Source organism: Lipophrys pholis, assembly GCF_963383615.2.
Source record: "Lipophrys pholis genome assembly, contig: SCAFFOLD_25, whole genome shotgun sequence".
Taxonomy (NCBI): domain Eukaryota; kingdom Metazoa; phylum Chordata; class Actinopteri; order Blenniiformes; family Blenniidae; genus Lipophrys; species Lipophrys pholis.
The window spans coordinates 2,197,501-2,209,041 of record NW_028292149.1 but is presented as its reverse complement, the minus strand read 5'-3'; the positions used below and the strand labels follow the sequence as shown (position 1 = coordinate 2,209,041).

The 11,541-nt window shown below is 46.2% G+C and overlaps 1 protein-coding gene across 5 annotated transcripts in view; it reads left to right on the top strand.

Moving 5' to 3' along the window:
• The first annotated feature begins 986 nt into the window (after positions 1-986).
• The window catches only part of LOC308128137 (NACHT, LRR and PYD domains-containing protein 3-like), a 15,948-nt gene continuing 5,393 nt past the window's right edge, over positions 987-11,541 (top strand). For 4 of the 5 annotated variants that reach the window (XM_080493802.1, XM_080493801.1, XM_080493799.1 and 1 more), the window contains exons 1-9: positions 987-1,048; positions 3,588-3,661; positions 4,895-5,014; positions 5,936-6,037; positions 6,114-6,192; positions 6,505-6,712; positions 7,071-8,874; positions 8,955-9,128; positions 9,757-9,939. In XM_080493802.1, coding sequence (XP_080349928.1) covers positions 3,618-3,661; positions 4,895-5,014; positions 5,936-6,037; positions 6,114-6,192; positions 6,505-6,712; positions 7,071-8,874; positions 8,955-9,128; positions 9,757-9,939 — 2,714 coding nt within the window. In that variant the 5' untranslated portion in view covers positions 987-1,048; positions 3,588-3,617. The remainder of the gene's footprint in view (positions 1,049-3,587; positions 3,662-4,894; positions 5,015-5,935; positions 6,038-6,113; positions 6,193-6,504; positions 6,713-7,070; positions 8,875-8,954; positions 9,129-9,756; positions 9,940-11,541) is intronic. The other variant, XM_080493803.1, reaches the window with a different exon arrangement.

The following is an 11,541-nucleotide window of genomic DNA, read 5'->3' as shown; positions in this document are numbered from 1 at the left end:
CCACCTCTATTCCCCTGGACCACCTGTCACTCCACCCAATCAGACGGAGTACCCTCTGTGGTCCTGACAGCAGAAACCTCCTCTGACAGGAAGTCCAGGGACTTTTTAGTGTGGTCCAGATCTTCTGTGGATTGTTTGGTTGTCTCCATCGTGGCTCACACACTCCTGTACTGTCTTTCATTGACTGTGGGCTCCTGAGGAGAGGAGGGTGTGACTGGATAAAGAAACAACAAACAAACAGATTGACTGGAGAAGATTTAATCAGCTTCTGCTTCCTCCTGCTCCTTTTCAGACATCTTCACTTGTCTTGGTATCAATGGTTTGGTTTGATAGATTTATTCAACATGTTTTCTTCTTTCTTGGCCAAGAGAAGATGAGCCTCAAACTGAGCTGGAAACCATCAGCGGAACAGGAAGTGGTTCAAACAGGGTCAGACTGGCAGAAGATGTCCAGATGAGCTCAAGACGGTTCAGAGTGGTGTCATTGTGTGGACGTCCTCTGCTCCTCTGAGGACTGATGGAATGAAGTAATAATATTCTCATTGAAGACGTGAAAAACTGAAACATCCTAATCCAATCAAGCCCTCCTGGATGTTTCCTGCAGCGTCCACAGAGTGGACAATGACAGAGAGCTGGACAGAAGAGATCAAGTGTTTGGACTGAATGGGACGAAGCAGAAAAGCCAGCTGAGGACTGGAGCTGTGTGGCGGGACAGAGTCCTATTTAGCTCCTGTTTCTGTAAACTCCCTGTAATTCCCCTTGTTGGAGGATCCACTGCTCTCATCACGGCCCTAAATGAAGCTGCTGACGGCCAATCCAGGACGTCTCATCAATCATTGACTTGTCTCTGGAGGCTGCTCTCCAGATCAGCTTGTCTCAGTTCAGATGGACGGTGACGTCATGAGGGCGTGTCCGAGCTGAACAACATGGACTTTGACACTGTGAGCTATGAGGGTGTGACGGCATACTCAGTGACAGAAGGAAGACAAGGGACGAAGAGCAGCTTCTTCTCTCCAAGTGTCTGTGAGAAGAAGTGAAGAGTTCAGCAGGTGAGAATCTCCGTCAGCTCCTAACAAAGCTTTCATCACGCTGTCTGTCTGATTTCACTGTGGCTGCTCGCTGTGTGTCTGTGTGTCTGTCCAGCACACGTTATGGGGACGTCTTCTTCTAGTCTGTGTGTGTGTGTGTGTGTGTGTGTGTGTGTGTGTGTGTGTGTGTGTGTGTGTGTGTGTGTGTGTGTCCAGCACACGTTATGGGGACGTCTTCTTCTAGTCTGTGTGTGTGTGTGTGTGTGTGTGTGAGTGTGTGTGTGTGTGTGTCCAGCACACGTTATGGGGACGTGTTCTTCTAGTCTGTGTGTGTGTGTGTGTGTGTGTGTGTGTGTGTGTGTGTGTGTGTGTGTGTGTGTGTGTGTGTGTGTGTGTGTGTGTCCAGCACACGTTATGGGGACATCTTCTTCTAGTGTGTGTGTGTGTGTCTGTCCAGCATACGTTATGGGGATGTCTTCTTCTAGTCTGTGTGTGTGTGTGTGTGTCTGTGTCTGTGTGTGTGTCCAGCACACGTTATGGGGACGTCTTCTTCTAGTCTGTGTGTGTGTGTGTGTGTGTGTGTGTGTGTGTGTGTGTGTGTGTGTGTGTGTGTGTGTGTGTGTGTGTGTGTGTGTGTGTGTGTGTGTGTGTGTGTGTGTCCAGCACACGTTATGGGGACGTGTTCTTCTAGTCTGTGTGTGTGTGTGTGTGTGTGTGTGTGTGTGTGTGTGTGTGTGTGTGTGTGTGTGTGTGTGTGTGTGTGTGTGTGTGTGTGTGTGTGTGTGTGTCTCAAGGGGCAACTCATATGTATATCTCCAGTGAACATTTATACACACAATCCACAATCGGTCATCAACATGAATCAATAATGTGTCTAGGAAGCATATTTCAGCCAATCACAGAAGGAGACATGTGAACATTATGAGGAACCGACATGTAAAGGTCATAGAGCAAGATGAGATAAAAGATAAGTCTGGTCAACACAAGACAATCTGAAACAGTAAAAACTGTAATAAAACAATAAGACACAAAATGTCCTCCAGATATGGGTTTGTCCTGTAAAGTAAAGGGTGTGTGTGTGTGTGTGTGTGTGTGTGTGTGTGTGTGTGTGTGTGTGTGTGTGTGGGTGTGGGTGTGGGTGTGTGTGTGTGTGTGTGTCCACGGTAGGTGGAGCAACAAGGTGTCAGGATCTTGGTAGGTGAAGCAATATGATGTCAAGATGTTCGTAGGTGGAGCAATTTGGTGTCAAAATGTTGGTAGGTGGAGCAAAATGTTGACAGGATGTAGGTGGAGCAAGATGGTGTCAGGATGTTGGTAAGTGGGGCAAAATCTGTCAGGATATAGGTGGAGACACGTGTTAAGATGTTGGTAGGTGGAGCAACATGGTGTCAGAATGCAGGTGGAGCAACATGGTGTCAGGATGTTGGTAGGTGGAGCAACATGGTGTCAGGGTGTAGGTGGAGCAACAGGGTGTCAAGATGTTGATAGACGAAGCAACATGAAGTCAGGGTGTAGGTGGAGCAACATGGTGTCAGGATGTTAGCAGATGTAGCAAAATGGTGTCAGGACCTAGGTGGAGCAACATGGTTTCAGGATGTTGGTAGGTGGAGCAACATGGTGTCAGGATGGAGGTGGAGTAACATGGTGTCAAGATGTTAGTAGGTGGAGCAACATGGTGTCAGGATGTTGGAAGGTGGAGTAACATGGTGTCAGGATGTAGGTGGAGCAACATGGTGTCAGGATGTGGGTGAAGCTACCTGGTGTCAGGATGTAGGTGGAGCAACATGGCGTCAGGATGTTGGTAGGTGGAGCAACATGGTGTCAGGATGTAGGTGGGTCTACATGGTTGCAGGATGGAGGTGGAGCAACATGATGTCATGATGCAGGTGGAGCAACATGGTATCAAGATGTAGGTGGAGCAACATGGTGTCAGGATTTAGGTGGATCTACATGGTGTCAGGATGCCGGTGGAGCAACATAGTGTCAGGATGGAGGTGGAGCAATATGGTTTAAGGATGCAGGTGGAGCAACATGGTTTCAGGGTGTAGGTGGAGCAACATGGTGTCAGGATGTTAGTGGGTGGAGCAGCATGGTTACAAGATGTTAGTAGGTTGAGCAACATGGTGTCAGGATGGAGGTGGAGCAACATGGTGTCAGGATGTTGGTGGAGCAACATGGTGTCAGGGTGCAGGTGGAGCAAAATGGTGACTCTATATAATGGATGTAGAGTCAGAATATCCTGGAAGATGTTCAGTCTGATCCTTTTGCTTTGTGATGTTTTCTTTGATGATGGTTCCTTTATAGTCCAACTGCTTTGATCTGCATCGTTCTTTTCTTTCAGGTTTACATTTGTTCAGTTTTGTTTAGAAATGTCATGAGTCAAACTGAATGTTTTCTTTACTGTGTTTCTGTTTCCTGCTGAACCACACACATGATTTCCTCTGTGTGTGTGTGTGTGTGTGTGTGTGTGTGTGTGTGTGTGTGTGTGTGTGTGTGTGTGTGTGTGTGTGTGTGTGTGTGTGTGTGTGTGTGTGTGTGTGTGTGTGTGTGTGTTGAGCAGGTTGGTGTGTTTCTCTCTGTCTGACTCAACATGTGGGACGTGGATGAAGAAGACCCACCAGAGTGTGTGGACAGGTAAGAGACATCCCCCCCTCCTGCATTCAGTCAAACAGCAAACAGAAGAATGGACACTAAATGTAAACTCCATAGAAAGATGAAATGTAGTAAAAGTGGCTCTGCTGTATTGACACGTCTCAAGGCTCAGTGATTTCAAGTCATCCAAAGTGAGCTGAAGTGATTTCAACAGGCAGCAGAAAAAGAGCTGCAGTAAAGGACATGAGGTGCAGAGACATTCCACCGTCCCCATGATCAGTCCCAATGTGATCATGAAAGACACAAGGACAAGCAGTAGAAAGGACAAAGACTAGAAGATCATGTGTTGTCTTTCAGGTCAGAGTTTCTAACTCCTCTTAACCTGATCCAAGGTCAGAGCAGTGTCACCTTTCCAACAGGGAGTTTAAAGGAAGTGGACGTCTCCACATGACACTGAAGTCCAAACGTCCCACATCACTAACTTACAGTTTGGTCCACAAAGATTTGTCCAGAGACAAAGTTTGTCTCATTTTGTTCTGTATATTACCACAGTAAATAGAAATGAAACCCTCCAGACTTCAGCTTTAATTCAGTGGCTTCAACTAAAACATCCCAGAACAATGTGAGGAACTAAAGGATTTGAACACAATCCCTTCATGTCAGAGGCTCAAAAGTCACTGAACCAATGAAATAAGAGAGAATCAATCCTTCATCTCTCACACATGTTGAAAAGCCTTTGCAGGCAATGACTGGCTGAAGTTGTGAACTCATGACGTCAGCAGGCCCTCGCTGGGTTTCCTCTATTTTAATGCTCTTCCAGGCTTCACCGCAGAGCCGCTCACTTGCTGTTGCTTCGTGGGCCTTTCTAATCCAAGTTTAATCTGTAAGAGGTGAAATTCAGAATACAGATTATTGTTGGAAAAGTCAGAGTCAAGATGAGATGCTAGTACTTTTCCAGGAACTTTGAAACAAATGGCAGATTGGAAATGACATGAAGGTTATTGAAGTTCTTTCATCAAACATATTTTTACTGATCAAGTCCTGAAAACTTTTCCAGAAGAAAATAACATTAAAGTTCTTTTGTTGAAAACAGGAAATGAAATGATAAGAACCAAGTGTGATCTGTTGATCTAATACAACATTCTGACTGTGTGTGTGTGTGTGTGTGTGTGTGTGTGTGTGTGTGTGTGTGTGTGTGTGTGTGTGTGTGTGTGTGTGTGTGTGTGTGTGTGTGTGTGTGTGTGTGTGTGTGTGTGTGTGTGTGTGTGTGTGTAGAGGTGAGAAGCTCAGACACACAGCAGGGTCTTCAGTATCCAGCAGCTTGTCTATGAAGAGTGACTGGTCCAATGATATTCCACCAGACTTCAGTGCTGAACCTGGACCTTCAGACACAAAGTAAGAAACTCTTTCTTTTCTTTTATTTCCTCCAAACCAGAGTGAGAGAAGTTGTGCTCACTCTAAGATTCACTTCCAGTATTTTAGGGAACTGAGTTTTAGTCCAGATGGAGTTTCTGGAGGGGAACCAGAGGAGCTGTTGATGATGGTGGAAAAACTAGGAACTTTAATGGACCTGAATCATATGAGGAGAACTTCTTTTAACTTTCAACTTTAAAGTTATTCGACCAGAATCCATTTGGGAAACATGAAAAATGTAGGATCCAGTTTCAGTTGTTGATGTTGATCTCTGATACATTAATACCTTTCTGAATGGAATTGGTCATGACACTCACACAAACACATAATTCCAGCATTTAAATTTAAAGGAACATACCAGTGTGTTGACCTCTTGCTGATTAATGATCAGTTTCACAACATTTAAGAATATTCTGGAGGTTCTAATCCTCTTTATCTGAGAAAGTCCAGTCTTTTATTTTGGGCTGAATCGGTACAATGTTGATCATTTTGCTTCAGCTTCAGCGACGCCATCTTTGATATCCCAGAAACCCTTGTGGCAGATTTCCCAAGATGATGTCAGTTAGGAAACATCAACACAGTTTGATGTTTTGTTTGTAAACATCAACTTTGGTGGATCGATTTGGGAAACTGCAGGTTGGAAATGAGTCCAAATGAGTGTTGATGGTCTTGTTTTGGTGTTTTGGTTTATTCTCTCTGCAGAAGGGAGATGTTTTATGGGAAGTACATTTTGAAGATTGTTTTTCTGGTAGAGTGACTTTAAATGTGGAACTACAGTTTATAACTATTAAATATCCTCACAGTATTTTCACAAAGTCTGACTTAGAGAATCAAAGTCTCAGTTCTTCCATGTATCTTCCATTGTTCCAGTCAGTCTGTTCCTGATGTTGTGTTTGTTTTTAGCTCTGACTCTGGGTTTCCATCCAGCTGTGTGTCCATGAAGAGTGACTGCTCTAGGGGGGAACCCTTATCCTTTAAATGTGGAGCAGGAAGTGGTGATGAGGGGTGAGAATCAGTGTTTGTCTCAGGATTCCTCATCACACCACACAGCAGCTTTAACAAAGTCAACATGTTTCTGCAGCGTGAGCCAGCAGAGCTCCCAGCTTCTCCGTGGTGGCTCCGCCCCTCAGCATCAAAGACATCTGGACTCCACATTTATGGTGAGAACACGTCTCCATTCAACACTTTACTGTCACATCATGAGACAGAAGAAGCTGCTGTGACTTCCAGCTGAAACATGAAACAGACACTCAGCTTATTAGATCCATTCAGGTCCAAAGTGAAACAGTCCAACCTTCATCCAGCTTCCAGTCTTCACTGATGCTTGAAGCTGCTTCTGCTGGAGATCCCACATGAAGTGTGATTTGGCTTCACATGTTGTCCATCCTGCTCTCTGCACTGGATTTACACTCACATCTCAATCTGGCTTCAGTTTCAGCTCAAAGTCAACTCCAGATGTTTCTCTGTTCCAGCTGCTGGAGGACAACATGGTGACTTTCATGAAGAAGGAGCTGAAGAAGATGAAGAAGCTCCTGAGTCCAGATTACCCAGCATGCTCAGAGAGTGAGAGGGAGGATGAGGATGAAGAGCAGAGGAGCAGCAGAGAGTCATTTCTGAGGATCACCCTGGACTTCCTGAGGAGGATGAAGCAGGAGGAGCTGGCTGAGCGTCTGTGGAGCAGTAAGAGGATTTGATCTCATTTCACAGGATGGAGATGAAGCTGAAATGTTCTCAGCTGGAGCAGAAAGCAGTCAGAAACAGAGTCCTTCCAGAGAACACAGGTCATTTCCAGGTCAGACACAGAAAGTGTGAAACAGGCAGAAAGTCCAAAACAAGCAGCAGAGAAGAGGAGACACCAAGAGAGTTGCTGAACTCTGCTGCTCATGTGATGCAAACATCTGCATCAGATCAGAGGCTGTTTGGTCTCCACTGAGGAGCTGGATGGAGCTGATGGAGGAGAAACATCTCCACTAACACACTGTCATCTTCACATTCAATGTCAAACACACTCAACTCATTCCTGCTTTCTTCTTTTCAGGAACTTCTCCTGGAGTCTGCCAACAGAAGGTGAAATGTGCCCTGAAGGAGAGGTTCCAGGTTGTGTTTGAGGGGCTCTCTAAAGCAGGAGAGTCCACCCTCCTGAAGCAGATCTACACAGAGCTCCACATCACAGAGGGAGGGACTGCAGAGGTCAATGAGGAACATGAGGTCAGACAGATTGAAACAGCATCCAGGAGAGCAGCCAGAGCAGAAAGCAGCATCAGACCAGGAGACCTCTTTAAAGCCTCACCTGGAAGATCTCCACCAATCAGAACAGTGCTGACAAAGGGAGTGGCTGGCATTGGGAAAACAGTCCTGACACAGAAGTTCACTCTGGACTGGGCTGAAGACCAAAGCAACCAGGACGTCCACTTCACATTTCCATTCACCTTCAGAGAGCTGAATGTGCTGAAGGAGAAGAAGTTCAGCTTGGTGGGACTTGTTCATCACTTCTTCACTCCAACCAAAGAAGCAGGACTCTGCAGCTTTGAAGACCTCCAGGTGGTCTTCATCTTTGACGGTCTGGATGAGTGTCGACTCCCTCTGGACTTCCAGCACCCTGAGATCCTGACTGATGTTACAGAGTCCACCTCAGTGGATGTGCTGCTGACAAACCTCATCAGGGGGAACCTGCTTCCCTCTGCTCGCCTCTGGATCACCACACGACCTGCAGCAGCCAATCACATCCCTCCTGACTGTGTCGGCATGGTGACGGAGGTCCGAGGGTTCACTGACCCACAGAAGGAGGAGTACTTCAGGAGGAGGTTCAGAGAGGAGCAGCAGGCCAGCAGGATCATCTCCCACATCAAGACCTCACGAAGCCTCCACATCATGTGCCACATCCCAGTCTTCTGCTGGATCACTGCTACAGTTCTGGAGGAGGTGTTGAAGAGCAGAGAGGGAGGAGAGCTGCCCAAGACCATGACTCAGATGTACATCCACCACCTGGTGGTCCAGGCCAAAGTCAAGAAGGTCAAGTATGATGGAGGAGCTGCCACAGATCCACACTGGAGTCCAGAGAGCAGGGAGATGGTGGAGTCTCTGGGAAAATTGGCTTTTGATGAGCTGCAGAAAGGAAATCTGATCTTCTATGACTCCGACCTGACAGAGTGTGGCCTGGATCTCAGAGCAGCCTCACTGTACTCAGGAATGTTCACACAGGTCTTTAAAGAGGAGCAAGGTCTGTACCAGGACAAGGTCTTCTGCTTCATCCATCTGAGCCTTCAGGAGTTTCTGTCTGCCCTTCATGTCCATCAGACCTTCATCAGCTCTGGAATCAACCTCCTGGATGAACAACAACAAATGTCCTGGAAGTCAAAAGTGTTGAAGAAGAAAGTTGATCTCCACCATCTCCATCAGAGAGCGGTGGACGAGGCCTTGAAGAGTCCAAATGGACACCTGGACTTGTTCCTCCGCTTCCTCCTGGGTCTTTCACTGCAGACCAACCAGAGTCTCCTCCGAGGTCTGCTGACACAGACAGGAAGTAGCTCACAGACCAATCAGAAAACGGTCCAGTACATCAAGGAGAAGCTGAGTGAGAATCTGTCTGCAGAGAGAAGCATCAATCTGTTCCACTGTCTGAATGAACTGAACGATGGTTCTCTGGTGGAGGAGATCCAACAGTCCCTGAGATCAGGACGTCTCTCCACTGATAGACTGTCTCCTGCTCAGTGGTCAGCTCTGGTCTTCATCTTACTGTCATCAGAAGAAGATCTGAAGGAGTTTGACCTGAAGAAATACTCTGCTTCAGAGGAGGCTCTTCTGAAGCTGCTGCCAGTGGTCAAAGCCTCCAACAAAGCTGTGTACGTGGTTCATGAACAAATATGTAGAACTGAGTCCATGACAAACATTGAACTGGTTTTCATTGTTGCTTCTTCTTCAGGTTGAGCAGATGTGGTCTGTCAGAGAGAAGCTGTGGAGCTCTGTCCTCAGTCCTCAGCTCTCAGTCCTCCAGTCTGACACATCTGGACCTGAGTGACAACAAGCTGCAGGATTCAGGAGTGAAGCTGCTCTCGGCTGGACTGGAGAGTCCTCACTGTAAACTGGAAGCTCTCAGGTTCTGACTTTATTGATCATTAATATCCACCACTCTCTGTTCTCCTGCTCACATCTCTAGAACATCAGCTAAACATCTCAGTAGAACACTGCAGCCTCTTGATATTTTCTCCTCTATTAATCAGGAAGTAAAACTACAAAGTAAAGTTTCCAGTGTAAGTTCAGGTGGAGAGCAGCAGCTTTACTTCCTCCACTCACTGTGTTTGTGATGCTCCATGTCACAGAGTTCTGCCTCAGACTCTGACACCGACACGACTACGAGCAAGAACACCACACATGAGACAAGCACAGCAGCAGCAGGACACTCACTTCAGGTGTGCTCCTGTGGCTGGATGAAAATATCATCACTTAGGAGGCTGAGGATCCACCAAGGAAAGAGAGGAGGATGAGAGAGCAGAGGCAAGAGCCTCACAGTGACCAGTACTTCTTATGAAGCAACCAGTCAAATCAGTGGAGTGAAGCACAGCGACGGGACAAAATAGAATAGAATAGTTTATTCTAGTGATGGCCAGATGAAGCTTCATGAACCACTGTCTTGGTCTTGTCTTCCAGTCTGAACCTTCTTCAGTCTCAATGACTTCAACATCAAACTTTGTCCTCTAATCTCACTTCTTTCTCTCTTTATTCAGGTTGAGGGGCTGCAGGTTGTCAGAGATCAGCTGTTCTTCTGTGGCCTCAGCTCTGAAGTCCAACCCCTCCCTCCTGAAACATCTGAAACATCTGGACCTGAGTGGGAACCAGCTGCAGGATTCAGGAGTTGAGCAGCTGTGTGGTCTTCTGGAGAGTCCACTCTGTAGTCTGGAGACTCTGAGGTCAGACTCCATGTTTGAGTTTGTGTGCAGTGAAAGTTGTGTTGACACTAAAGGTCAGACATCAGGCTGATATGAGATGATCCACACTGAGGATCTCCATGAGAAACTGAGACTTCTTCTCTGGGCTTTAGTCCTGTGACTGTGGCAGAGCCGTGTGGAGCTCCACATTTCAAAGCTTGGTAGAAGAAGCAAGGTGCTGCAGTGGAGAATTCTCCGTCAACCTCTGACACGCTCCATGTTGAGCTTCAGCTTTCAAAGCAGGCTGATCTCTCCTGGATGAAGAGTCACTGATCTCCCAGCTGGAGCTCCAAACTCTCCCTCACTCTGCCATTGTTGCCCCCCCTGACCCAGTGTGTGTCATGTAGGGGTGTGATTCCATCCTGTAATAGGAAACAAAGAGGCAGACCACTTGAGCTGGGGTTTGGCTCGGCTGCAGGATTTAATATGCTGCTGCCTCTGTGCAGCTTTTAGGCTCCTTCAATCGCCATGCGCCCTCTGCTGGCCTTTTAGAGTAACACACTACTGCTTTCAACTGAAAAGTACAACTCTGTTTGAGCCTTTTAAACTCTATTTGAGACACAGTACAATAAAATATATCTATAGGGTAGTTTTAATCACTTTGAACTTATTTCATTTATTGTTTTAACCCTGAGCTGTAATTTAGTCCTATTGACTTTTTAACATCTTTTAAATACGCTTTAAATTGCTGCACCTTGTTTTAATCCTTAACACCGGGGCTCCTCAATTAGTTTTCCTCGAGGGCCAAAATCAGAGCAACATGCCAAACCAAGGGCTGGAACATCTGCAGGTATTCTGCACTCTGGCAGTAAAAGATTTTTTAATTGCAGATGTTTGAGCTGATGTGACCATTATGAGGGACCGAGCAGAAAGACCAGGACCTCCAAAGGAGGCCAGGACCTCCAAATGAGGCCTGGACCTGGAGGCCAAGACCCTGTTGTATTTGGAATGTTTCTTATTATTAGTTTTTTGCAAAAAAAAAAATAAAACCTGTATAAAACCCTCCTAAACATGCTCAAAAACTCACCAAATTTGGCACGATCATTAACCCCCAGAGAGCCAAAATGTCTCTCTAGCGCCACCTAGAAAAACCAAAACGGTGACCACAGCCCATAGGAATGTCATAGAGAGATCAAACCAAAACTCAATTGTTCGTCTCATCGAGACCTAAAAATCACGTACTGCTACCCCTGACTTAAATCTGACAGGAAGTCCGAAGTTTGCCTTTCAAAGTAAGATTTTCTATCAAAAACGGCCCTCAACCTCTGAAGGAGAATACATTTGACCCCCTAAACATGCTCAGGGACTCACCACATTTGGCACACTCATTAACACTGGGTGATATTAAATGAAAATGTAAAAATAAACCCCCAGAGAACCAAAATGTGCTCTCTAGCGCCACCTACAAACACTACAACGGCCACCAAAAACACTTAAACGGCCCATAGGAATGTCGTAGACAGATCAAACCAAAACTCAATTGTCCGTCTCATTGAGCCCAACAAATCACATGCTGGAACCCCTGAACCTAAATCTGACAGGAAGTCTGCAATTTGCCTTTTAAAGTAAGATTTTCAAACGTTA